This window comes from Apteryx rowi, unplaced genomic scaffold, assembly GCF_003343035.1.
Source record: "Apteryx rowi isolate R43461 unplaced genomic scaffold, aptRow1 scaffold_572, whole genome shotgun sequence".
In the NCBI taxonomy this organism is placed as follows: Eukaryota; Metazoa; Chordata; class Aves; order Apterygiformes; family Apterygidae; genus Apteryx; species Apteryx rowi.
In genome coordinates, this window is record NW_020450841.1 from 22,049 (window position 1) to 49,968 (window position 27,920).

The 27,920-nt window shown below is 39.3% G+C and overlaps 1 protein-coding gene across 1 annotated transcript in view; it reads right to left on the bottom strand.

The window, feature by feature from the left end:
- Positions 1-27,920, bottom strand: part of CBFB (core-binding factor subunit beta) — a 54,092-nt gene that overhangs the window by 11,598 nt on the left and 14,574 nt on the right. Inside the window, exons 5-6 of the mRNA XM_026082342.1 lie at positions 11,769-11,885; positions 5,392-5,487 (exon numbers count right to left, since the gene is read on the bottom strand). Coding sequence (XP_025938127.1) covers positions 5,392-5,487; positions 11,769-11,885 — 213 coding nt within the window. The remainder of the gene's footprint in view (positions 1-5,391; positions 5,488-11,768; positions 11,886-27,920) is intronic.

Below are 27,920 nucleotides of genomic sequence, written 5' to 3' on the forward strand. Positions count from 1 at the left end.
TCTTTAAATAAGGAAGAAAGAAGAGTAACTTCTCTGCCCAGAACCTTGAAGAAATATGAAAATTAGCCCTATTACTTGATTTCATATTACTGGTGAACTGTTTGCATTTCCTTAACTCCTGTTTTCTAGGAGTTCACAACTTGAGCATAATTAAATGCAACGCATATTTCCCATTTCAACTCAATTCTCAAACAACAGTTCTACACCGAATGTGTAGAAAACTGAGGGCAGAACTGAGTATTTAAGATTTAGGTAAATTTTTATTCCAATAACTTCTATAAGGTTTTTTTTCGCCTGTATTTTTAGTGCTTTTTATTGTGGGAGATTTGTAGTGGAAGGAGCAATGAGTTTCAAAACTGAGCTTTTTTCAGAAAAATGTGAAGCTTTTTAAAAATGGGAATTTCATGCAGTTTCCTAAAACGGCTCTGCTTACCCATTAATGCACTTTATATTTAGCACGAGACCGCAAACAGACAAGATTGCTAGACTAGACTGTTTCAGGGAAGAGCAAACCACTTTGCTGCTTTACTTGCAGCACTGCTAAAATAAAGAGCACTGCAGTAATACGGGAAATGAACACAAAATAGAAAAATATTAAATTTCAAAAAGGCCTCACTGAACAAATTGCATTGGAAAACTGAGCACAAATGCAACCAAGTAAAGCAGTCAGTAGGGCACCTTTAGCTAAGCTCAAGAGTAACAGACTAGGACAAACTAAGCTCTCAAATACACTGCTTTTGTGAAGGTTTGTTTTGTATAGGCAGACTGTAACTTGAAAATGGAAACAAGTCTGCAGACATGATGAAACAGCAACACACAAGATTTCCTCTTCTCTTCCTCCATCCCCTTGCTGAAAGTCCACTGCTTTGTACCCTCCGTGCCAGCAAACAGCTGGCAGGAGGCACCTGCGTGCTGCTTTTCTGCACCGAATGCAGGCTGTTACTTTCAATGTATTCTAATTTCACTAACCAGGGGCCCTGCGAATCTCTCAGAGTCGTTCTGGACAGCATAATGCACTTTCCATCATGGTACTAAGCACTGAATAAAAAGCAAAGTTTTTTAGACATTGCTCGAGTCTTTCACTAGACAGCCACCAATTTCTGCAGAACACTTCTTATCCCGACACTGCACTCTGGTCATTCACACTGAAACCATCACAGAGAAGAAAAATGGAAGAAACTGATGCAAAAAGCAGAATTTCACTTATGCTCCTAATATTAACTCTCTTCCAAAAAATGAAGGGATAAAGAGATAATGAAAAGCTATGCATCTCACTGATACCTCTTCAGTCTCCTCATTCTCCTTCTATTATTTTGGCAAAGGGAAACAAAGCACAAATATATTTCAAGTTCATACGCCTGGTTCAATCATATCAGATCCAGAATACACCAGTAAAATAATGACCTTGGACCAAGTTTGCCATGGTTTGGCACTCGCTTATGGAAAGACAGAACTGTTTTCAGCTGGTATGAAGTCACTAAATAGTGCAAGTTTGCCAAGTAGCCCAATGCTCCTAAAGTCAATGAAAATTCATACAACTATTTCTTTTTACAACAGGCCTTGGGGATAAGGTCTTTCTCCATGTGTATCATTAAATATTTACTGTCACAACATTCCCATGTTTTTGTAAAAATGAATACAATATTAATTTTGAAGGCATTAATTTAAAGCACTCACCAACTTCAAAAGTATCTTTAAAACAAAGGAATTTGAATGCAGTGAGGCAAGATTTGTACTATCCGATTTGACTAACCTACATAAGTTGACAAAAACCAGAGCATCTTGTATTCAAAACCAAAACTATGTTAAAATATAACAGAACACACTTCAACTCAGAGGCACTTAAGAACATCAATTAAAATTCATAAATCCATTTGTACCTGAAAGTGTACCACCCTATTCACATTAGATGAACACTAATTTCATTTAAAAAAAAAAGTCATTTATGGAAATTCAAGCACAATCTACCAAAACCACTGCTGACTCTGATCTCAGATGCAAAAGATGCGTTCACTAAAATAAAAGTCTGTTATGGTACCGACGCTGTGAATAGAAAGCATAGTGTGTAACTCAAGGATGGCAAACAAACCTGACAGTGCTTTGCTTTTCTTTTTTAAGGATAATTAATAATGAAAATTAGAATAGATAATTATTCCTAAATTGTTTCCACACTTGATATTTTCCTTCCTTTCAAAGTGTCACCATTCTAACATCCAGCTATCACATACGTAACACAAACCGCTTTAACTGTTCAACCACCTACTTCAGGATCACTTTTTGGCAAGAACATACCACTTTGTGTTTTGAAAGTCTGCACGGAGACTTAGAATGGGGAATCTTTTCTACAGACAAAGCTGTATAAATAAAGAATCGAATCTCTGATAATTTTCATATGCTGCCAGGCTTTGGATGGATGAATGTTTCCAAAGAGCTGGCGCCTCTGCTTTGGGTAGGAGTGGGTGGAATATTATAAGATTCCCCTTCCCTCCCCCACTGAACCAGAATCTGGTCTCTATTAAAGGCATTTCAGCTATAATACTAGCCTGAAATCTTCTGATTTTTACACAGACAGTGTTGCAATTCCTTCAAACAATCTTTGAACGGGATCTCATCAGTGTTAACATCCACCAGTTTCTAGTTTTACTGTCCATGCCATGCTTAGCAGAGAGGAAAGATTTTTAAGTTCTAGTAGTGAGGAAAGGTGTAGATATACTACGGAAAAAAGTTATGCTGCAGGAAACTCCAACCATAAGTAGTGTAACGTTAAAAAAAAAAAAAAAAAAAAAAAAAAATCACTCAGCACACTTGGAACCCACCTTTTCTAACCACCCTACAAGAACTTCATCAAATACCACCTCTGTAGGTCAAATTGCATCTTTAGTTCCACTACTGAAATTACACAAGCAGTTTGCAATACAGTTTGACTAACATTTTTATAACTGTCAGCAATGCAATCATCAGAAGGGAACAACTGACAAACCATATTTCCAAGGTGACCGAGTGTGTGAACGTTGGAAAATTTGATACACGTCATAAATGCAGGAAACATGGGAATGCACGGCACTAATCATTGGTTCATTCCTTTCCATGGAGAATTTTATTTGATCATGAGTACTGTACGTAAGTGCTTACTGATTAAAGTAGATTTGATTCTGCCTGAATTCTGTATTAGAATACAACTGAAGGGAAAGTCAGGCAAACAATGAATGGTTCTAAAACACGATTCCTCCTTAGGAATGTGTTTTAAGGCTCCTTCCCCCTCCCCCGCCCCTTCCTCCAAAAGATCCTGATTTTTATGCAGTCTTAAGATTCAGAGTGCAAAAGCTCATCTGTAAACATTCCAGATATGTAGCCAGGAAAATTTCCCCAAAACACATAAATAAGAAAACTGAAATCTAAAAACCAGTTACAGAACCACTACTAATTGAGGCAAAAACTGTTCATTATACATATTAAAATTGTACAGTAAAATAAAAAATAAAGTGCACAAATTTACTGCAATTTTAAAAAATCATGCATTTCACATTACATAAATGAAGTTTTTGGCAACATTTTTCATTCTGCTTAAACACAATTTAAATAAATCTTTTTTCCTTTGCTTCCTTTCTGTAGGTGATCTGTAACAGTGTTCTACAGATGGGACAATGTCTATTCTTGTTCTAAGAGAAAATGGGAACTGGCAGCTAATAATGAGATCATTTAATAGCAGCTGCCTCTTGTCTTATCAAAAGCAAGAATCTTTCTGGAAGTTATTGAACTCAGTCCCTGCAGCTGGCCAGGGACATTGCTTTTTGTGGCTCACTGTCATGAGTTGTGATGTCTGTTGTGAAGACCCAGATGCTTAACATTATCTCAGTCTCAACATTAATTGAAAAAGATTCTATGCCTTCTAGCTGCAAAATAAGGGTTTTCTACACTTGAAGACTTGAAGTCTCAACACAGAATTCAAAAAATTATTTCAGGAAGTCTCACTTATTTTAAACCTTCAGCATTCAGTAAGTACACAGCTTCCTTTCTGTAGCAATGGGAGTGGGGAAGAAGGGAACAGGTAAAGGAAAATAATTCAAGAAAAGCTTTAAGTAAAGCGAGGTCAGGAAAATAAGATAGAAGGCAGGGTTTAAGGTTCCTACCGTGTTGTTAACATTAAGGCATTCCCTCTTGTTCCGAGTAAGCTGCCTCAGATCTCCATAACCAGCTTTTGCAAGTTAATTCTACCTTCCTTTTGAACTGAACTTACAAGGAGGCTACAGCTATGCTGTGACTAAGAGACAAGACGATTCAGCTAATCCAGCTCTTTCAAGGATCTGGTGGTCACGAACCCACAGAGGCAGGGGTTTTACCTTCACTACGACTGACACCCCACCTGGCTGCATCTCTCCAAGGTGACCGATATTATTCTCTAGATCTTCCCTTTTTCTCTTGCTCTTATTGCTCTGTGCCTTCCCTTTTTACTTGGAAGGGAGGAAAGTCTGTGTAACCATCTCAATATCAGTCAGCAGGCAGAAGGGAAGACGGGTAGCAACAACAGTGATCAAATTTTCTAGAATCCAGAGCAGGAGCGGATTGGTCACATTTGATTACAGGAAATTTAGACTATAGTTCTGATGAAGTAGAGAGAGTTCAAGGCAGAGAAATTCAAATAAACAGTTTTCCTCAATATTCTCTGCCTGATCTACAACTTGCCTTAACTTGCCAACTCTCCCTCATGTATTGCTGGTCCTCTTACAGCTCTCCCCTTTCTGACATCCCTGAGCAGCTGCTTTCCATTCCCTTTTCCGGCTCCTCTTTCCTTGATCCCAGTAATTTCTGCTCTCATCAGTAAGAAAAAGGATTTAAGACTGTGGGGCCCTAAAGAAGCAAAGAACAAGGAAGAGGGAACTATACCAGTGAAATGGAGGTAGGGAATCACACTAGAGAGAAAAAGGTGAGAGGAAAGCAAAGCTAAACCTGCAGGAGAAAGCAGACTGTACCAACTGAATCTGTTCACTGCTAATGTTTTCCATAACACAGGGTAGCCAACTACAAAGTTATCTGCCAGCAGCTCCCCAAGCCTTTCCAGTGCTCATAAGAGATGCATGGGGCAGAAGTCCCCTCTATCTGCTATTAAAAAAACCCTTTGACAGAGATAGAGCAGCTCTGCAAACAAGTCTAGCCTTAAAGCTTAATACCCACAAAAAAGATCACCTACAGAGAGGAAAAAAGGGTAAAATAAGAGCATTCTTAACTTAAGCTTCAAAAACTTGAAACTTCTTTTAAGAGTGTTAAAAACAATACATTTTGCAAACAACAAACAAAATCCACAACATTGTACAGACAGACAAATTATTGCAAACAAGCTGAAGTTTTGGGAAAGTACTAACCAGTTACTGACAGCAGCTGTGAAACCCTCACCTCCATTTCCTCCCGATGAGACCTGTCTCTATCCTCGAATTCACGAGTTCTTCTCCGAGCTTCTTCAAAGGCTTGCTGTGCCAATGCATCCTCCTGCTACCAAACCAGACGACAGAGTGACACACAAGACTACCCTCATTTCTACCAGACTGCATTTCTTTTGAACATTAGAGATCATCTGACAATGCCAAAGACAATTCTGTCCTACAGCAGCTGCTAGGACACCAAAATATGAGTTAGTTATTCCAGCAATTGCTAATACAGGTTAGTGAATTACTGCTCACCTTCATCACTGCAATAGAGGTAACCAAACCTGCAATGCAGCCACTACTTAAATGCATGTTCTAAGTAGGACCTGCTTTTCAGAAGTATTTATTTTCTAAATGTTAGGAATTTAAAGGAAACCTCAGAAGTTATATGAAAGAGACAATACATTTTATTCTCTTTATAAAAGTCATTCTGAAGACAGTATTTACAGACAAATCTAGTTAGAGTTCACTGACACCACGATACAAAAGTAAATTAATCCCCTCCTTTCCATTAAAGAAGTATTATGTAAGTTACAGTTTAATTAAATCCTCCATTTTCTCACAAGTTGCTGAAGGTGAATCAGTATGAACATTCATAATCATTATGTATCATTCAAATTTAGTTGTACTAGAAAATGCAAAGCAGTAATTATTCCTACACTAATTTGTGCACATGCACATACAATTCAGAAGAAACCTAGGTTTTCTATAGCCCTATTCTTTGATTTTTAAATGCAATAGCTTATGCACAGGAATAATTTTAATGAAGTAATGCACAAAAAACTTTGATTTATATTTTCTGTTGGAAAAATAAAGTTGTAAATAAAATGTTTTTAATATCTAAGCCATTATTAATTGGCTTACAAATTACTTCCCTTAAAGACATTTACACGTATTCAGCTCAGAATTAGAATAGGTATTTCTGTTTCCCACCAACGTTTTAAAGTGTCCACAATGGAGTAGCCCACTCTAAAGAGGAACAACAAACCAGTAAAGAACGTACTGAATCGCTTCTCCCTCCTTGTAACGCTTCAGCTATAACTGTTACTAACTCTGCTTAGGACGCCCATAAACACACATACGTTATTTTCAAGTTGACGGTTCTCTTAGAAAAAAGCCTAACCTTGACAGAGGACAAAAACATTCCGAGAACCCAACTCGGTTTTTATATACCGAGGGATTAGGTGCATAAATTTTTTAATCTAAGCTAAAAGGTCTCTAGTCGAAGAGAAGGCTGGCTTGCTCTCTTTGCCTCGGGCGCAGCTCGGCAGCGGCGGACGCGAGGGAATGCCCCTCGTGGCCTAGCACAGTTGCATACAAACACCTCCCGATCAATAACCCTTCACAGCTAAGGCCCCAGAACGCTACGCTGAAGGGCAGCGTTTGAAGCTGCCAATAAGATTCTGACATGATCTACTGTTAAGTAGAATTTGGCCCTTTCTAGCTCTTTTAATGCTCATGTTCACAGCAACTGAGGTCAGGGAGTGAAAAGTAAGTTTGTTCTTAATAATGCAGAAGGATAGAGATAAAATAGATAAGCTTGTCTCTCCCTGATGACTGCAGAAAAGCTGCTTTATTTCTGATTTTCAGAAGCTACATAAAATGCCATGATCACCCTATCTTGTTTTTAAAACAGACTTAAAGCAGATTTTTGTGTTAAAGATATTTACATTTCACCATCATTTAAAGTAGCTATGTAATAAAAGGCTAACATATAGACCCAGACAGAATATGTTTTAAAAATGGCCATAACCAGCAAAACCTAAATCAGAATATCAGAGAAGAATCAATATGTTGACATCCAGAACGAACACATGTTGACAGCTGAAACTCTGCTTTACCAATGTCTGAGAAAAGGAAAAAAAAAGTCATTAAGTTAAAAAAGTCTGCTCTGCTTCTGGTGATGTGCTATAACAGAAATTAAACAAGCATGTCTCAGGATCTTGTACATCAGGAGTCTAATAACCCTTTTTTCCCAAATGTCAGCCAAATCTAGTAACTGTAGCCTAATGAATTTCACCGTATCCAACCCAACCATTTATCCATCTGACTTTTAGCCAGTAAAAGTGTTCCTGGTATGAGTCTACTAATAAACAGAAGAATAAGCAAAACATGAGTCGTATGGACATGAAAACAGAACAAAACAAAAAACCCAAACCAGAAAAAAGCAATTGAGGCTTACACACACACACACACACACACACACACAGAGTTGAGACTGGAGCTGACACCACAGCAGTCTGGCAGGAAAAGCTTTAATGAGAACAACAAGTTGCAACGACAGAATCCGCACAGCAAGAGCTGCTCTATTACAGAGGAGATCTGTAAGTACTGAAGACAGAAACAGATGTGAGCTTAATGAGACTCAAGACAAACACCAAATTCGGGGAAATTTCAGTGCCAGATGGGGAAGACAGTCAAGGACATGCATAGAGCTTTGTGCCTATCCGTCAGTCCGCTGAAGTCCAAACGAGCAGTCGAAGCGGGGCCTCCAAGACCGAGAGGTAAGGCTGCTTCGTAATAAGACACAGCGTGCTGTGGATGGAACAGCAAGAACACCAGCCTGAAAGCTGCACCGAAAGTACTTCGTCATCGTGATAGTCTGAAAAAACGCTCGGGACATTCCTCCTGAAGGTATTTCTGACCTGGTAGAGGACAGTACTGTTTCAAAACGGTGGCAGCAAAGAACAATTTAATCTGATCGCAGCAAGAGGAAGCGGTAAGACACATGAAAACACAAGAGAACACAAAGACCATCAGACTTTTATAAAGGAAGCTTTCCAAAAAATGGGAGTAATGGGTGTGTGTGCAGGGGGGGAGAGGCAGCCACTAGGGCCTCATATTACAAAATACCTGGGGTGGCACAGGCAATAAATTTACTGCTCGGCAGGAGTCAATCACTTGAACCCATTCTGACAACAATATATTTTGAGATCAAAATCAGCAGTTTGGCCAATTTCCACTAGCAATACGAAAACAGTTTTAGAAATGGAAGTAAATAACAGATACAGGAAGAAGGAAACCAAAGAATGTAAAAGATTGCCCAAAGACTTCCAAAGCTAGCAGATACATTATATGCAAATTAACTCAAGTATTTATTTTTTCATTAATTTGTTTTTTTTCTAACTTGTGCTCTATGTAAAAAGCTCAATGCAACATTATGGTACATTACTTTTCTGTGCTTGTACGTAATGCCTTACGACACTGGTAACTCCTAGGTGCTACTATCATAACGAATAAGATGACCAACAACCTCCTAATACCTGATGCTGAGAAACAAACTGAAACAGATTACACGCCTGTAGCTGAGTACAAAAAGCGCATCTCTAAATCCACACTGCGTTTAATGCCTCCAGCTCAGCACCCTGAACTCAGAATGGTAAGAAAGCACTAAAATCACGTGCTCAGCGCACAAATACTTTTTGAAGACAAAAAAAGTGTGTTAAACATAGCTAAGAGTATGCATGTCAGGAAATTAAAATAACCCAAGACCATGCAAATCCTTGGAGCAGCAAAAAACATTTATCATGGAATTAACACACTGAAATTGAATCTAGGTCACTTCACCACCCTCCCTTATGGATGAGGGCCCGTTCTTTCAGGAACTATCACATTTTGGAAAAGAGTGAGAGCGTGTTCTTCCGGGTGCACGCTCAAAATCAGTCTCCTCTCAGTTCACAAGTCACATGACTTAAGCATTATGTTTCAAATGTAGTATTCATAGATCAACCCGAAGAATGTGCGGATTTATCTTGCACAATCCTTAGAGGTCTCCATTTGAGCTTGCTGTGCAAGCCGCTAGCCAAAAGCGGTTCTAGTCAATGGCGTTTACAGCACTTATCTCTTTTCAGAGAAAACACTGCTGCAACAGGAACTTAGCTCGCTCCAATGCCGACAAAGAAGTGAACGCTATTCCGAATACTAGTGTTCAAGGAAAAGCTTGGTTCTGTGGCTCAAACTAACACACTCAAATTAACATGATCTCACTAATGTGGAAATTGGTTTCTTAAGTTTGGGAGAGGAAAGGGGAACACAAAATTTGCAACTATTTGCATATATAAAATTCAATTTGAATACTTCCAACTCTTGTACAGAAACAAATTAATCAATACACCCTCCAGTTCTGCATTTGCAAGATAGGAGCGCTCTTTGTATTTAGGTGGAGTCTCTTTCTGGGTTCTCATTTGTTTGGTACTGACTGGCTGCAGTATCAGAACAACTAAAAAGGAAATCCTGAGCAAGGGAGGACCGAGAACGAGATGCACACAGTGGAACAGAAAATATATCCTTATTTAAATCAGTTCCAGTGCACAACTGCCAGAAGCAATTTGCCAGAGAGATACTAACCCCAAAAAGAAACAGTAGAGGCACAGTCAGTAAGAAGCATTTCAGCATCATTTAGGTTCACATCAAAAAAATCAATGTTCCAAGGATAATTCAACAGAAGTCACGAGTGAGCGTATTGTACCAGACACAGCTCTTAGTCAAGCCTCTGTCTGGATGACTCCTTTCACAGAGGAAAGGCTACCTCGAACATTTGCAAGCAGCGCAGCACAGCGTGAGAGTGGGTCTGTAGAGTGAAGCAGTTGGTGCTGAGGACCTACATCCACATTACACTCACTACAGGAGGTTTTACTTTGGCCTCTCTCTAGTCTGGCCTGCTAGAGGCCAAAGCGCATTAGGTGCGCTCCCAAAGGATCTCCTCCGGTTCAGTTTCATCCAAATCAAATCCAGTTCCTGCACCCAGACCACTCTGCTGTGTGAACCAAAGCACAGTAAGTGGAAACAATAAGGACGTTATTTAAAATGTGGACATTTATGCAACCTTGTAATTTTTATCATATACAAATATCCCTATAGAGCAAAATGGGGGGGGGGTGCAAAGGGAAAGTAAAGGCAACTTAGAAAAGCCAACAATTTAAGTGAATAGCAAGGTTTTGCAAAATCCATCCATATGTATGAGATATAGAAGACATCACACACACACACAAAAAGGTATCACCAAGGTCACACAAACCAGTTCAAGTATTAAGAAAACTGAGTTATTTTGGGTCCCTGAAGTTAAGGTGACAATAAGAAACAGATATAAAAGTAGTCCAGTTTTGTTCTGCTATCAAGATGAAGACGACAGAGGTGCCGTTTAGGGGACGTGTAACAGTGGTTCAAAGTGAATYACTCAAGTTTCCAGAAAAGTTAGGGGAAATCATAACAGTCTCCAGTGAAAGAAGAAATGTTCAGGGAAAAAAAGAGTTAGGAGAAAATGGCTACACACAGGTAGACCAGAGTAAATTAGTAAAAACCACTGCCAGAGTATGAATGCAGAACATGAAAAACAAAGAGCTGCAGGGAATTGCTCAGCATTCTACTTCTCTCTGCATGATTTCCAAATCTCTGTATTTGGAAGCTCTTTGGACCGTGTCTCCACRGAGCTCTAACATTTCTAAAGTCATTTCCAAACTATAAGAGTGAACTGCTAAGCAGTCCCATAAAATATGGATCGTCAGTTAAGACGTAAGTCTGGTAACTGATGTTACTACATCCAATTTACTTTCTACAGAGAAGACAGGTTGAGGTACATCATGATCTTCATGGCAGCCCACACAAACCTGCTGCAGCAGCTTGTTATATCGGTTAAAGAACTTTGTTACGAAGCTGTATTTCAAAAGCAAAAAGGTCTGTCCTGAATCTGACTAAATTAAGGAACCTTACAGCTATGTAAGCGAAGCTTATATATGTGATACACACTTAAAGTCATTTCCTCTGTGTTTACTTTGTTCTTGTGCACGTCCAAAGATCCAATTGCTAGRAAGAGTCACTTTATAGATGTAGGAAGTAGGATTCTCAAAAGCTGCCATACCTTCACAAAGCAGTGACTAACACTGTTAGAGAACAGATGTAAAAAAATCTCCTACCATCCCCCTGCCCCCCAGCCTATGTAACGGAACAAAAAACTACTTTGAAAAACAACTAAGAGCAGTAAATGGAATAGACTTGAAAGTTAAATTATTTCAGGTTACAGCCACAGCTTTTTGAAAATCTTAATATTTATCACTGTAGCACTGTAATAGTGCTAAGTCACCCCACAAAGTTGTAAACTACAGAAGGTTCCTGCTCCCAAATATTTTGATCTAATTAACACATTGGTACAACCACAAGTTTTGGAACTTTCACACTAAGTTTTCTTTGGAATTTGTACTCAAAAACTGAAGGCAGAAAACAAGCAAATTAGATTGCGTGACTGCTACCTGACTGCACGCTTTCTTGCGGAAGAACAAAATGCCTAGGGTGCAGGAGCACTAATGTTCCTTATAAACGTTTCTGCAGCTAGCCATGGGCAGACTGCCTTACCTGCGCTCTCTCTTCGTCAAATTCCAGGCAGCCCATACCATCCAGTCTCTGTAGATCTATCCAGCCTTTCCAGATTACACAGACACCATTGAGAATCATAGGTGCCTTCAAGTACACCTGAAATTAAAACAAAACACATGCTATGAATTTGAAAGCATTTACACACGTGCACGCACAATGAAAATACTGACGCAGGAAGCTTCTATATGTGCTCTTAGAAGACCGTCCAAGCCAGTCGGTAACATGAGATTCTACTTAGCAGTTTCTCCTGCCTCCTTTCCAAGGACTCATTTTAATCAAGGGAATGCTGTAACTTTTGCCTACTGTACTGGATGGAATAAATTTAAGCCGTGTTCTCATTTTATAAACTGGCACACACCAGGATTTGGTTAGAATTCCCTTACTGCTTTCAGTTAAGCTAACTTTTTTTCTCRTCAGGTTACCTTCATGTCACAAGAAGTGGCATGCTGCCAGCTAGTGAAGATGCTTTACAAGGGACTTATCTTAAATGGTTAAATGAATACACGCCTTCCTACTCTCCCAGAAGTACTGTATTTTACCCCATACACGAGTTCCTTCAATAAAGGACAAGCAACAGTTTCAGTCCTCCTCAAATTTAAAAACAAGTCAGAATTCAGTAAAATACATTATGCATATCACAAAGTCTTTCTTTGTGTATTCCAGCATTTGTGAAAGGCTTGTTGAAATAACTGACATGGGATCATCAAAACCCACCTATAGCATCAGCCTACACAGTGCCTTAAACAGCAGTAAGAGAAATAACACATGAACTTAAGGACCTACATCTAGACAGCAGTAAGTGATATAGTGATTTAAAGCAGAAATATTGTCCCTCCTAAAGACCAGAGAGTAACCTCCACACAGGAAGTTTGAAAAGAAGCAGATGTAACACTAAAGGAGTTTGACATCTCGCATTTGCTGGCTTCAGTACAACAAAGAAAAAAAAAGCACAACACAAAACAGAATAATTGTCTAAATCATGAAAATAATCAGCTTTCAATTGTTATTTTAGCCTACTTGGTAGGCAAACCACTTGTGGAGTAAAAGTTTGTCTGTGTTTAGTTACTGTAGAGGTAAACCAGTCACGCACGGGCCAGCACTTATTTAAGATTTAGAGACCACCTAGGCTTTTAAAATCCTACTGAGTCTTTTCAAGTCTTCAGAAATGCCCCAGCTAGCTAGGGGAATTTACAGACCGTTCCTCCTCTGAAAGCTCTAAACTCATCCTCCAGCAAATTACCATCAGCAAGCTCTAACTCATGGTTAGTGCTATGGTGTAGCTCAAACCATCTTGATGGCACCTACCTGCTCAGTTCCCAGCTAGGGTCACTGCATCAGAGAATGGAAAGGCAAAGAGTTATAGGAGCTACAGAAGAGCGAGCTGTCCTTAGGCAAAGGTTGTTCTGATAAGATGAAGTCTTTATTAACATGAAAGGCAATCCACGAGTGGAAGAAAGAGGATGAATAACACGAAACCAAATGACAAGCAAGTAATGTTATTTGCCAAAGATAATCTCCATGTTTGATCTCGGCTTGATTTTTACAACTCRGAGTTCACTAAAAAGCAAAGTATTCTGAAAGTTTTAATCGATAAAATATGCAGYAAGTCAATAACCAAGAAACAAAGGTTACTTCACGTTTATCATCTTCACATCACCTTTCCTACTCCAGGGTCTCCACTAAGAAGAGCACAGATTCAAGATTTCTGTCCTTGAAATCACAGACTAACTATGCAATCACCACTCCACACCTATGCCTTCTGCAACRGCAGCACTCCACGCAGGGTGCAAAACTACCCACCAAAAGTCTTTGTGAACAGAGGAGGCAGAACTAGCATGAGTAAGATGGGGAGTACCAGGAAATCACCTCCCACCATCCTCATTTCAAGAATAATCATTTCAAAAATATCAAATACAACACTGCTCTCTTTCAGCATGGTCTTCACTCATTCATCCCACAAGAAATTAATGAAGTACATACAATCAATTTAATTGGCACATTTAATTAGCTTAGAAGTGAAAGACAGACAGTTAAAGAGGCCATTAGAAGAGTCATTCTCTTCTACAAAAAGAGCATAATGATAGATTGAAAGGAAAAAAAGCAGCATAAGCTAACTGAGGGTCTGTAAGGACCACACATAATCTTTACTCTAATACCAGCTACTTCTTGCAAAAAAAGGACAAGTATTTTGCAGATCTTCATTCAGGGGTTACCTTTCACTTTGCTTCCTCAATCCTCTGGCCAACAACAAAAACGCGGGATAACAAAAATTCTACAGCGCTTCCCCCAAGACCATGAAATCCAGCTTTTCAAAGAGAAACTTTGCAGAAATAAGTTTTCTTGTGTTTTGGGTCCCCRTTCCCACCGCCCAGGAATATTGTGCTGCCACATATATGTTTCTGCAGCTGTCGTTCAATTGCTCTGGTCATTGCAGCTGCCAGGGCATCGTGTGCAGACTTTCCCYGCAGGTAGCTGTGCTGCACTTGCTTAGAGCTCAGTACTGCAAAAGCAGCACCTTAAGCATCACCTGGAAGTCCGAGCAGTTTTGGAAATTCTGTGAAAAGTCTTTAGAAGTCAAGGGAGAAAAGGGAAACAAGTTGACAGAACTGATGTGATTACTGCTCCCTGCTCTCGGCCCTATCCGCACTGACCAACAGCTGAGCTGCTGATAAAGCAGCTCTTAAACCACTGGCGCACAGCCTGACCTTTCAAGATAAASTATAGAGTACTCTGCCCTTGCTCCTGAATCAGAGCCCCGAAAGCCTTCCCCCTTTGGGTTCAGTAGGTCTTCATTCCTACCAACACCACAACTCGGATAATAAACGTTTTTCACTTCTGAAAGGGTGAGCTTCTGAACAAGCTGTGCGGGTTCTGAAGTTACCATATAATCATTTGAATTTGGAGTAATTCATATTGAAAGCCACATGTACTTATGCAGTCACTTTTCTCTCATTAAAACACACAATAAAGCATACTAGTGCTCTTTCCTTTATTGTAGAGAAAGGAATTTAGTTTCTTTCTCCCCCCTCTCCTCTTTCTGGAAGAATGGAAACCACCTAAGGCTGTAGCCAAAACCGTTTAACCACATATTTCCTTCTTTTCAGATAAAGCCATGTTGGTTCCCTTTCAATTTCCAAACTTAACAGAATATTATTAAATTACTGCTCTTGTCTACAATCGCACGATCTACGTTAGCGCACCTCAAAATCCAAAATAAGGTTATCTTTTAAAAACTTTCAAAGTTCTGTATTCCAAAAATTGCCTAAAAGAGGCCATAGTAAGACAGCAAAGGAAAAACTCACTTTATTTCTATAAAGACCCCAAATTCCCCCTTAATAGTACAGAGCTATTCATTTTTCCATCTAAAAATAAATAAAGATAGCTTTGTCAGAATAAATCTTTCAAGATTTTGTTGCTAAAACCAGATTAATTGCATTTATATCATTTTACAAATCCTCCCCAGCCCTTCTGGTGGTTTTTATAATAACATCTGGAAGTCAGTCTTGTAAAACTCGAGACACTTGGGTGAGAAGCACTTGAGAGCAGTAGGAAAASGGAGGAGGCAGAAATCAGGCAATTACCAATTTCATATTCAGTACAGGAATTTAATRGCACCTAAAGAAACACCCTACAGGAATACATAACAGAAGATGAAATTTAAAGATATATTACACTGTCGCCCCTTTCAAAGTAGAGTCCAGCCTATGCACTGAAAGAGGCACGACTTCCCTAATGATGACAGTAGACGGTTATGCAACTAAATATTATCATACGCATGTTAATRGAGGAGAGTAAGTTCATATGCATGGGAAACCTTAGCTTGCTTTTTTCCCCCATCTTCCTGAATACTGCATTTTGTTACCTAAATAACTTCACACACACTTATCATACATAACCTTAATCAAAAAATGAAACCAAAATAAAATTATAATTTTATCACATGCATCTTATAGTTTTATCAAGTCACGGAGTTTGTATTCCACCATTAACACTATAATAGATGACATCTGTCACTTCACCTGAAAAATACCAGGCGACAGCATTATTCTCTGAACTAGCTGATAAACTGACATACTAGATTACACATGCAGTTGCAGCCTTATTTTCCACACATTGGCACAGCCAAAACTCATTAGTTTGTTAGATTTTGAGACCTGGGTAAACTGTCACACATTGAAATCTGCTTTCTATTTCCCGATTGTATTTCTAAACTTGCTCAAGTTGGCAAGAGACAGAACGAATAATTAAAATACAACCACAGAAGCAACAACACACCACTGTCTAGCACCTCTCATTGAAGAGGGGAGGTTTTGGAGGGCARTTGCCTCTGTACACAGGCTTCTGCAGCGAAACACCAGACCAACCTAACACGCACACCGACAGCATCCCCAGAGTTCCTAGCAGAAAGGAAGAGTTAAGCCATAAAGCGGCTTTCTTTATGTATTAGAGCAATTTTTACTAGCTTGTAACAGCCATCTGAACAGAAATTTTTCTGTTATGCCAAAGTTTTTCACTCCAAACTATACCTTCCAGTTCAAACTCTTATAATAAATCACAGTAGCATCAAAAATCTGTAACAAGGAAAGTGGAAATGATGCTTTTACATTGGAAACAGATTCTCAGTGTTAGAGCAAACATATTCTGCTTACTGGCTGACCAACCACCATCGCAAACGCTCTCATCTCCTGGCAGATTATCTGGATTGAGGATGAACAGCACCACAGACAGGTAAACTCGAGGAGGTTCTGCCTCAAGCCATTAGACTCAATGTACTTGAGTTGCACTCGTGCTTCACTGACCTACCAGCCGGCTCGATCCCAAAGACCGCTGTGCTGCGCCTTCAATGTATAGCATACCTCGCCTTTCTTTTCATACTCCAATCTGTACACTCTTTCAACTGATCTATGTTATTTTCCTTCATCTGCATTTAAATTAATAACCATCCCCTCCAACTAACTGAGAGTTTAGTTGCATAAAGGGGGGGGGGGAAGAAAAAAAGAAAAAAAGCCAGGGGCTTGGATCTATATAACACTGTTCGTTCATGCTTTAAAAACCAAAGTTGATTTGAATAAAGTAGAGAGAAGGCAATTCTCAATGACTTAAAAAAAAAAGTTATTTTACTTGAGCTCAAGACAAAACCTCAGTTTCACATCCTATTTTAGTTCTCTAGTAAATCCTTATCTTACAATACCAGGGTATTTAACTGATGTGATACAGATATGCTATCTGTGTGCTGCATCCACACATCCTGCAGTTGCAGAAAATGTTCTTTCTCCCTAAAGCAACCAAGCCATTTCCTCCCCCAGAGATTACACACAGTTCTCACCACCCACTACTAATGAATCAGCAGAGTGACAACAGCCGGAGCCGCCAATGGGACACGCTTCGGCCCGCCAGGAAGCCGGGTCCCCAGCGAAGCGGGCTAGCCCCCTCCCTTCTGCTTGCATTTTCCCAGCACACTGGAACAAAACGCATTCTTGCAGGAGACGCTCGGTTCTGACTCACCCTCCGCCTCACCGCACATCTGCCCATTCATAAGCATCCACACAAGTTCCCCGTCTCCGGGTTGATCCGAACAATTATGTTCCAGTTCTGATCCCACCTACCCTGAATCATACCCAACTTTAAATATTTAAACAGTCTCCCCAATGACTTCATATATGAAGCAGCGACCACTAAGAGAGMAACAGCTGTAAACATTTACTCCAAGAAAGAAAGATTTCAAACCAGTCAAGGCTAGCCTCATCATCCCAGCTTCTCGTGATGGGATCTGCATACACTGCCAAGTAAAAGGAGAATATCTGTTCAAAATATTGAAATAGGTAATTACATATTCATCTCTTTTCTTTAACAGAAATCTTAAGGGCGTACATATGCCTTTTCATAAATAAAATGCTGTGGTCTTGCCACACAGATTTGGCACAACTGCTGTGAAATGTAAAGTGAAGCCACCCCTACCCGCTCACCCCCGAAAACACCCTCAAATACCGTGACTCTCACTTGCACATCCTAACGCAGAAAACGCTTGCTAGCCCGGGTTTCAGAAAGGGGGCATGACAGAGGGGAATGAGGAGGGAAGAAGAAATCTACAACAGGCGGAAAAAAATACATACATGATTTTCTAAAGCTTTGCTACAGATGCTATTCACTAAAACTCCGAATTATTTGGAAAAAAAAAAAACAGAATAGTTGTAATGAGCGTAACAGTATCTATATTAGCTAACAATTACAGTTACAGTAAAAGCTGATGAAAACACAAGGTTTCAGACTACATTTTTAGATACTGATCACTTGTATTTTAAAAGAAACTAATGAAAAACAACCAAGTCATAGACAGAGTTTACAGCATTTATCAGACCTTCTTGTCAGTTCAACTCTCAAAGGCCTTATCAACTAGCTTTAACTGGGAATGAAACACAGTAGATAAGAGTTAAAGAGAAAAAGACTTCCATTTAGAAAGTCAATAGAAGCGATACAGACTTTGATAATATTTATGAAACAAAAGGGCTCCCACTTCAACAGTTTAGAGTGCTGTAAATGTTCCAACAATTAGAGAAGAGGATGGCGTTTTTAATCTGAGAACAATAGACTTTTTAGCAGTTTGTAATGATGCATTAAAGTTAAGAGCTCAAAAATCCATCAAATTTAAATTAATCCTAATGTATCATGTGCTTCAAAGGGTGGGGAACAGAATCATTCTTCTCATTATCTGCATTACAGATTACAGCACTAACAAAACAAAAGCAAAGCAACTAGATCAAATATCCTTCTGAAGAATGAATTTATAGTTGGTGCCGTGTCATACCCAGCTTCAGAACAGCATTTTCAGTCTTTAGTGTTACACTACACGACAAACTCATTTAATCTACTTCTAAAAATGTTTTGTTTAGTATTCCTCCAAGAGTCTGAGCTTGATCCCTCTCTGTGAAATGCACCTACTAGCTAGTTGTACTTCTGCTAGTTACTTACACTTTCGAAATGTTAGGTTTCTCCAGAGAATTTTTTAAAACAGCTCCATTACATTGCAGACACACTGAGCACAAGCGATTCTAACAAGTTTGCCATATTGACAAATGTCTGATTTTGAAAGCTCAGCCATATCACCTTTCCTTTTAAACGCAGAAAAAAAAAGCGCTTTACATTATTTCAAAACGCACATCTTGAAACAGCTCCCAGTACGTGAAAATGAGATCACTAGTTTTGTTACGGTTTAATCTTTAAGCTATTCTGTAAAAATGCAAAGGAAATGACACTTCCTGACAAAGACGACTTTTTCCTAAACAGCTGTACGTGGATGACCAAGCTGTGGCTTTCAAGATGAATACACAGCCTGCAAGTGTCTCTAGGGTGGCACCTCTGCCACAACTGTGTCACGCTACTGACAACAGCTCCTCGCCGGCGCGAGAGCGGCCGATAACGCGACTTCACCGACGGGAACTAGCRCGCTTAGCGGGGACGCAACAAGGGGGCACAGGAGACCCTGCGGTGCCACCACCGTCGCGCTTGTGACCTGCTCCTACAGCTGTTTGCGATGGAGCACACAGACGTTGTTCCACTCTGACTTCAGACTGCATAAGCTATTCGAGGAGAGGCTGGTAAGATCAGGAACGACCACATCTCTCCTAGCACATGAAGTACTCTTTGGAGAAAGCAGATTTCAGCTTTTTCCTTTTCCTCTTCCCTCTACATCACCTACACACGCCATGACAAGAAGCAGCCATTAGTTTTACAGACCACAGGCAGAGTTTCTGGAAAGACAAAGTTTGATGTTCAAAATGAAATCGGGTTTCTCTTTTCCATTAGCCTATGACAAAAGGTCGATTCCTCGAACAAAACAAACATCAGCAAAGCTGCTTGCTTGTTAAGAGTCTCAATCCAGACTGTTGTGCTTCAAAAAAGGAAGAAAAAAAAAAAAAGACTGCAAAGGCAGCCTTTCATAATGCAGTATTTTAAGATTACAAAAAGCAGTGGAAATAAAAATTCTCTGTAAGGAACAAATTATCTTAAAGAAAAGAATTTGCTGAATTACAAAATATCCCATGGATTGCTAACGGCCTGTACTAAAATTTTAATAGCAACAAGTAAAACAAAAATAGCTGAGCACAGAGCTAACAAATTTAACTATTATTTGCAAGGTTTTGCTGTATATAAGCAATTAAAATTGTTGTTTAAGATTTTAAATTTCAGTGGTTTTCCTCCTGTAGAGCAATATATCTCTTGTTCATATGAGTTCTACTTATTGGAACTTATTAAGATATATTCAAAACCTGAAGTGAATAAGGGAAGTTGCAAATATGAATTAATTTCTCAGAAAAGTTTTTAGTTTAGTCTGACCTTTCTCAAAATATAGTATCTGCCAAATTCAGGAAGAATACTTATTATGTTTTTAAAAAAGTTTTAGGCTGGTAAATGCTTTTTCCCCTCCCTCCACAAAAACCCATGAGTTTATATATGCCTATTTATGTATGCTAATGACAAATGTGATTAAGATGCAACTCTAAATATTAACTTCAGGCATTTCACTGTCAAGAAAAATCTCAAAAAACTTCTGCAGTAAGTTCCATTTCAGAACACCGACAACACAACTACCTATTTTAGTTCTAATTATAGAAGGAAGTGTTGGGATAACAGTGATAGCATTCCCTTAGCATTTTYCCTCAGGAAGGAAGCACTCAGATTCAGAACTGAAAAGCCATCTCAGAAAATACTTGCTACAAATTCCCAAATTACATTTCCTAAAGCAATCTTCAAAGCAAAAGCTGACAGTCTGCTACTATGCACTTTGGCCAATTCTTAAGTATGCTTACATAAATCACCTGGTTTTATTATCAATAAAAGTAAAATTTGGGTAAAAGTGTCTGGATAAATAAAACTCAGATGTATTATTGAACAGAGCATCATTCATTTTTAAAATTCTGTGTAGTACTCAAATTCCTGCATGGACCCCATTAAAAATTTCTTTGTAAATACTATCAGAACTGTGACAAAACTTCTCTCAACAAGCTTTCCATGTTACTGAGATACTCTGCTGATGTTTTCAGTTTTGGTTTCCCCAAACATCAAAATAAAAGTAGATTTTTTTCCATTAGACTGAAGAGCCAGAATTTACAAGTCACTTAAAAAAATTGATTTTCATTTTTCCCATGGTTAGCTAAATTAACTATGCAATTATGACTCCCTTTCCAAAGCAGATCAACATTTCATTAGATTATGCAGGTTACTGCTTTCAATTAACTAAAAAAAAGTCATGTATGAAGCACTAAGGATGTCAGAACAAACATGATTAACTTCTGCGAGACTACAGCATCTTACTCCTGGATTAAAATCACTAATCAGTACTTAGGTTCAGAAGTTAGCAAAGAAAAACCTAAAATGCTATTGCACTGAAAAGACAATTTATTATTACTGAATAACGAGGAAATAAATCTGCAGACAACTCCCACAGTTCATCTTTCAAAAGTATTTCAGTTGCTAGACTCAGCAGTAGACATACGCTACACTTGGCCAAAGCCACCAAAAAAAAACCAAACCGAAAAGCAAGCAGGTGGCTTGTTGTTTTAGCAATGTCACTACAAAGAAGTCTATGCTTCCCAATGTAAAGTGTGTCTCATGCTCAGGCTCAATCCATATGCCTCCAAAAAGGTAAAACCAACCACATAGTTGGAAAGGAGTCAACAAAAATGCAAGGAGCAGAACGTAGGGATAATCAAAGGCAAGTACATTCTGGGGTTTTCCCCTATGGAACTTTAGAGGCTCTTTTTTCATTACATTTTTACTACTAGATTCTACATGAGAAAATGGCTGGATTTTAAATCTCCTCTGCCAAAATGGCATGCATTAAAAAAGACCCAATTTTTATTATAACTGGGCATAACATTTGAAAAGAATAATGTTGTTGCAGAAAGGTATTACAAGGCAACTGCTGCTGTCCTGCTCTAAGTCTGCATACATGCAACCGACAAATGCTTACGTTCACAAAACAAGCCAACTAACACCGACACATACTGTTTTCTGCCACGTTGACAGAATATATTTTCCAGACAGAAATTTCAAAATTAGTGGGGAAATTGGTTCTTTTTCCACGCTTTCAGAAAGTGGTGTAACAAAAAAATAGTTGTAACTTAATATTTTAAAGAGGGCTTAGAAAGAGAGCTTTAAACACAYAGACTACACCATGCTACTTGAGTGCAAATAAAACCCATAACCTATAAAGCACAGGTTCAGCAGAGAAATTAAATCTACCAACACGGTACCATTCTGCCCCTACAGGTCTTGTAAGTGGGCAAGGCAACCAYGCCTGACAGCTGGTGCTACGACACACATCCAGCACCAAACTACTGAAAAAGTGTCCTTATTCTGCACTGTTGGTTCCAGAAGAASCCAGCACACCTCAGAAATCACAGTTTACCAGTAACAACTGCAACAGCACTGTGGTCCTACAGCAATGAGATACACGCCTGCACCTCAGCTCTTCACGCAAAGGTTCTCCTACAGCTGAGATGTGAAGGATGTCAAGGATGTATCAGGCACATCGGTAAGAAGAGCTGAGGGGAGCTTTGAGACAGCTCAGGGGCAGGACGCTGCAGCAGCTCTGCAGAGGCCTCGCTGCTTTGCTGAAGACCACGCTGGGCTGGCCGACCTGTGTCCCATCCAGCCCTGCTCCTGGGGGCGCAGCCCTTTCAGGGGAACCAGAGGTTGAATGCAAACGAGCCGAGCTACTGATGCAGTTCAAGAGCCACAGACGGACTGTCCTGGCAATACTCTTTGCAAAGGCAGGGGGAATATGATGCAGACAGGCAAGGAAGATAAAAAGAAGAAAATCTGTTCTGAATGAGATAACTAGTGCTATCGCCTGCTGGGGAATGAAGAKTATTTGTTCCAGTTTCAGGAATGGTACCTAATACTCTGTTAAACCAAATTTTCAGTTTAAAAATACAGAAGTGCATAATGCAAATACACTCACGAAAGTACCCAATTTTGACAATACTGGCAAGCAACCAATAAAAACCAATCAGGAACTACCTCGAACAGGACAAGGGCAAGGAAAGTTACCTCTTCTGCCCTTTTGCCRTTATGTTCTCGAGCACTTTGACAGCCTCATCATTCCCACTTAAGAAGGATTCAAGTATGGAAAAACTGAAGAAATCCCCACAAATTACACAAATAAGCTCCATTAAACTAGGCCTTACTGAGGAAAGCAGAAAAAGGAAAAGGAATAAAAGCAGACCAGATGTCCCCCTATTTAAAAATAAAAATGAACCAATAGAAGAACTGGCAAACCCACAAAGAAAGTTAGTTTTTGTGAGACTATCTGCACTTGAACATAAAGAAGTAAGAGAGACTACCCTGTTTCTTATTAACTAAAACTGACATGCAACTAAGTGAGAAAAACTAGGATATTTGACAGAACAGACATAAGACCTTCTTGTGTGCTGGGTGGGGTTTTTTGCTTTTGTCTTTGTTTTTTTGGTCATTATGCTCCAAAGTTGTCCTGAAGGAGCCACAGGATCCACAGCACTTGAATTCCTTGGCTTTTTTGCTGAAACCACCCAAAGTACCAAAGTACAGTGACAACGGTGGCTCCTTTGCTATCTGGACCATTTCTCTTCCCCAGAAAATTGGCTTGAGAAATGTTCTCCATTTCCACAGAACAAAAAACAAAGGAAGACAGGCRTAGAATTCAGCGGAGGCAGAAAGGGAAAGGAAAATGGGATGTTATAGATGCAAAAAGATTAGAAAAGGCTGTAAGTTCGACTAGTTTCAAACACAGCTGAATCAGGTTCTTCCACTGAAATTAAGCACATATGGTAAACAGTGCAGTTAAGAACTAATGCATGAACATGAATTCAACAAGTCACACTGCATTAAGCCTTAAATTAATGCAATTTATTCATTTTTTGTCTTTTGTATACCATAACAACTACTTAGTTTTCATCACCCAATAAAATTTTATGGTGTCAATTATTCTGTAGAAGACTATCAGCTTCTGCAGAGAAACATCATTAGCAACATCTAGGAATCTTCTTTAACAGAAAGTAGCACTTTCAGACATATTTTTAGTATCAAGTTCTCCAAACAGCCAAATTCCTGAAAAGTATACAAAGGTCAGTTATAAACATAATATACAATTTCAGTTTTGGTTACTCAAAACTCTTATGCACTATGTATTTTTATCCTCTATAACCCACCTACTGATTAATTTTCTTGAAGTTCAAAAAAAAAAAAAATCATAGCTGATAAGAGCTAGGCTTCCTCAAAAGCCCGAGTCTCAGGTTCCAGACAATCAGAAAAGGGCCCCCAAAAAAACAAAACAAAAAAACAAAAACAAAATCCCAACCCCCACACTGCTTCTCTGAATGCTTTGGTCAAGAAAGTACCATCCGATGTTGCACCAACAGTCTGTAAGACTATGTGAAGCAACCAAAATATCAGGCTTCTGGTATGCTGTAACTGCAATGCTGATATTTTCCTCAAAGAAAACTTGTTAGGCTACTAGGATATGTAATTGCACAACAGGGTTGCATATTCAGATTCCCCTTGTTTGAGTCATCTGGATGTAAGTTCATTGCCCACTGTCCCTCCTAAATGAAAATGCTTGCCATCAATATCCTAATGCCCCCCCAAATCAGAGAAGCATGGAAGCTTTATGAAGAAATCCCAAAACACTCTTTAGTAGCATGAGAAAAATGCACTACTACAGTTATTTTGTTTTGTCTAGATGCCTTCCTGCCTCAGTTTTCCTGTTCTGAAGCATTCTTTAGGCTTATCAGTTTTAACAACAACAAAAAAATCCAATATTGCCTCTACCAAATAAATTTTTTAAAAAAATACTTTGGCCAAAAAGAAGCTAAGAATTTCTTCTGGTAACCTCTAATCTGTTTTGTCAAATGATGCTCACCCCTCCTCGACCACCATCAGGAGATATTTCACCAGGAGATCAAAGTCCCTATCAAATGTTCTGTAGCTGCTTTCTTCCATGGATTTCAGACCAAAAAATATCTGAAATGCATGACAAACAACACTTTGTCCTCAGTCACTCCATTTCAATGGAAAACTAAAACGTAGCAACCTTTACAGTAAAACTCATGCCAGGTTCAATAACTTCTGCCACCTTCCATAGGTTTTATCTTCTATATCTATACTGAGATGAACAGATAAAACAAGTTTCATACCAAGAAGTCCCACAACTAAAGAGCTACTGCCTACAACTGTTAAAGCATCTTAAATACAAAAAAGAATGCCCAAGTTCTACATAGTCTTCCCAAAGAGCCATGATTTGGATCCTGCGTACAAGTCTAGACATTAATGAAACACGGAAAATACATGGATTTTTTTGCTTAGACAGATCRCAGCATCAACTATTGCCCAAAAGACGATCCTTTTATTAGCACTTGTATGCACTTGGAATAGTGGTGGTCTGCAAGACAGAAGTCCTCATTTTTTCCATATTATTGTCACAATATACACTGTACCAGGCCAGCTTGTTAAAGCATCAAATATGCAATTATGTAAGCCAGTTATCTTATTTTGTTACTTGCACTTTGGACAATAAAGCTTGAAGAAACATTTCAGTAACTTTCTGAAAAATAACAGTTTCCTGCAGCAAAGGTTTGGACATCTTACTGAATACTTTTGGAAAACATGATGTATTAAGTGATTTGCACAAAGAAACAGACAAATCCTCAACAGCAGCCTTCTTGCTTTTCTCATTCATTTATAAGAAGAACATAGAAGCATAACGTCAACAATTTTGCTTAGTAAGTAGAGACTGATATGCAAACAAAAGATTCAGCAATCCAAATGTCTGGATTTCTTCCAATATCTATGCTGCAGGGATCTTAAGCACCGCTTTCATCCACACAACACTCATCTGTCCTTACATATAGCTGGTTCCCAAATGTAAAATTTAGCTCACTAACTTGCTCTGGTTTTGTTCCTCTTCTGACAAACTTTAGGAGGCTGGTATTAGTAAATGTGAAGTCTTGTCTATACAACTGTAATAGAAGCCTTCAGACCACTGGAAAAAGCTCAAGGTAACATATAAAATATGACTGAATAACTGCTTCTACAACATGTAATAAAAGCTAATCCAAAACAGGCGTACTGATGGCAGATCTACAGTATTTAGGCTCTATGGAAAGGGTTGACAGGTAGGCATCACATGAATAGCACAGAAATACTGTAAGTATTGCTCATAAGCTCCGTTTCAAAACGGCATAGCCGCTGTGTGCACCACAATGCCTGAACAAGGCTGCAAGCAGTAACAAAAGTATTTGGAGGATGGGGGGAAGCATGAGGATTAAGGGGAAAAGGCTGTGGATACTTGTCACATGAGAGCTGCCTGGTGTGACTCACGCTCTCATGGAGGAGGGCACCCGGTGATAAATCAGTCTTCAGCAACAACTGTCCAAATCTCGGCCTTTGGCTGCTTGCCAGCACAGGACAATACGTACCTAATGAGCTACGAGCTCTAAAGATCTCTCTTCCCAAAGATCAAGCTCCTAACTGTGAAAAGTATATAAACTGGATGCAGATATAGGCATTTCCCAGCTCTGTGGGAAAGTGAATAAGCAAAGATATGCTATGACTACAACTTCAAAGCGAGTTTCAATTAAATAGCTTTCCTCTATGCAATAGCTGGTCATAATGAATACCATCTCAAAGTATCCAGAAAAAACAAGGAAAAAGGGTATCTATACTTTGTAGAGGACCATAAACAAAGAAATGATATCTGGGGAAAAAAAACAACGGAGCAGTCTCTGCTTAAAGGGGGAAGGAAAGAAAAAAAAAAAGACAAGACATCTTAAGCACAAATACAACGATAAAAATCTAGAATCACAAGCATCCCTTAAAACCTACTATTTTGCTCCGATCACGTAGATGCCTGGATGGAAACTGATCAAAGGGACCATCCAGGAAAGAGGATTCTTCTTATTCTCTCTGCCTTTCCAGGACCCCTGTCAACACCTCTTAAACAAAAGACATTAAGCTGCTCAGCCAGGCCTAACCTGGATACAGCACCAGGTTTATCTGCTGTCAGAATAAAGACTGACTTTTTGTTTAAAGCTTACAGGAAGAGAAAGACGTAAAGAAATGGCAAAAGTGACTGTGGGCTTCATCAAGGCAACACCAATTCTCTCGGCTGAAGCAGGCAAAAGCACCTCAAAGGGCCTGGGCATACAGACAGTTAAGCAGCTGATGTCCCTGCACTGACCACTAGCTGCGTTTTACAGAAGAATCTTTCTGGCTGTCCCCGTTACCACAACATTTTTGGGTTGTGGGTCATTATGGAGAGCTGAATAGGAAGCTGAACAGTTAAGCTGAAGCAACATGGCCAGACCAAGAGCAGCAGATATAGACACCAAAGATTTCCAARGCAGCCTAGAAAAGGGTTCTCAGAAAAAGCACCAAAACTGAGGACAGGCACCAGGCAGATCTCACCAGTTCTGCATTCCTGAAGTAAATCGAGAATAAACCAGAAGAGAAATTTTGTATCATTCTGCTAGCACAAAGGGGGAGAACAACAACTCAATAAAAACCTGCTGCCAAAACATTGTTTTTTTTATCCACCAGTGGATTAAGGGACTAACCTAAAAAACAGTCAGGGAGTCTGCAGAGCTACACAATGAATCTCAGCCTCCTGAGTTTAGATTTGTGAAGCAACAAGACTGTTCTGCAAGAGAAACTGTTTATGAGCAGGACAGTTCCTGGGAAACAGAACGTCCTCATCAGACGCCCTCACATATTAGGAGGCAATCCACAAAGAATGCACAGTCCCCCTTAAATGTTGACATTTGCCAGGTTTTCACCTATATTGTACCTTACATGCCCATGCGTCCTCCCTATGCATGAATGGCTCTGTGAACTTCGTCAGGTGACACCCAGCTTCTCAGGGTCATAGCACTAAGTGTCTCCAGAATGATCCTAAACAGAGATCTTCACAAGAATTTGAAAGAGCATGAGATTACTATTAATTGAAGGACAGAGTCTTGATGACTGTTAACACCTCAACTATTAGATTATATGCAAAGATAAAGTGATGACCACGGGCATCTCACGGTTGAGTTTACCCTATGGGGTGGCACAACACAATATGATCTTTGATTAATATTATGGCTCTAGCATACATTT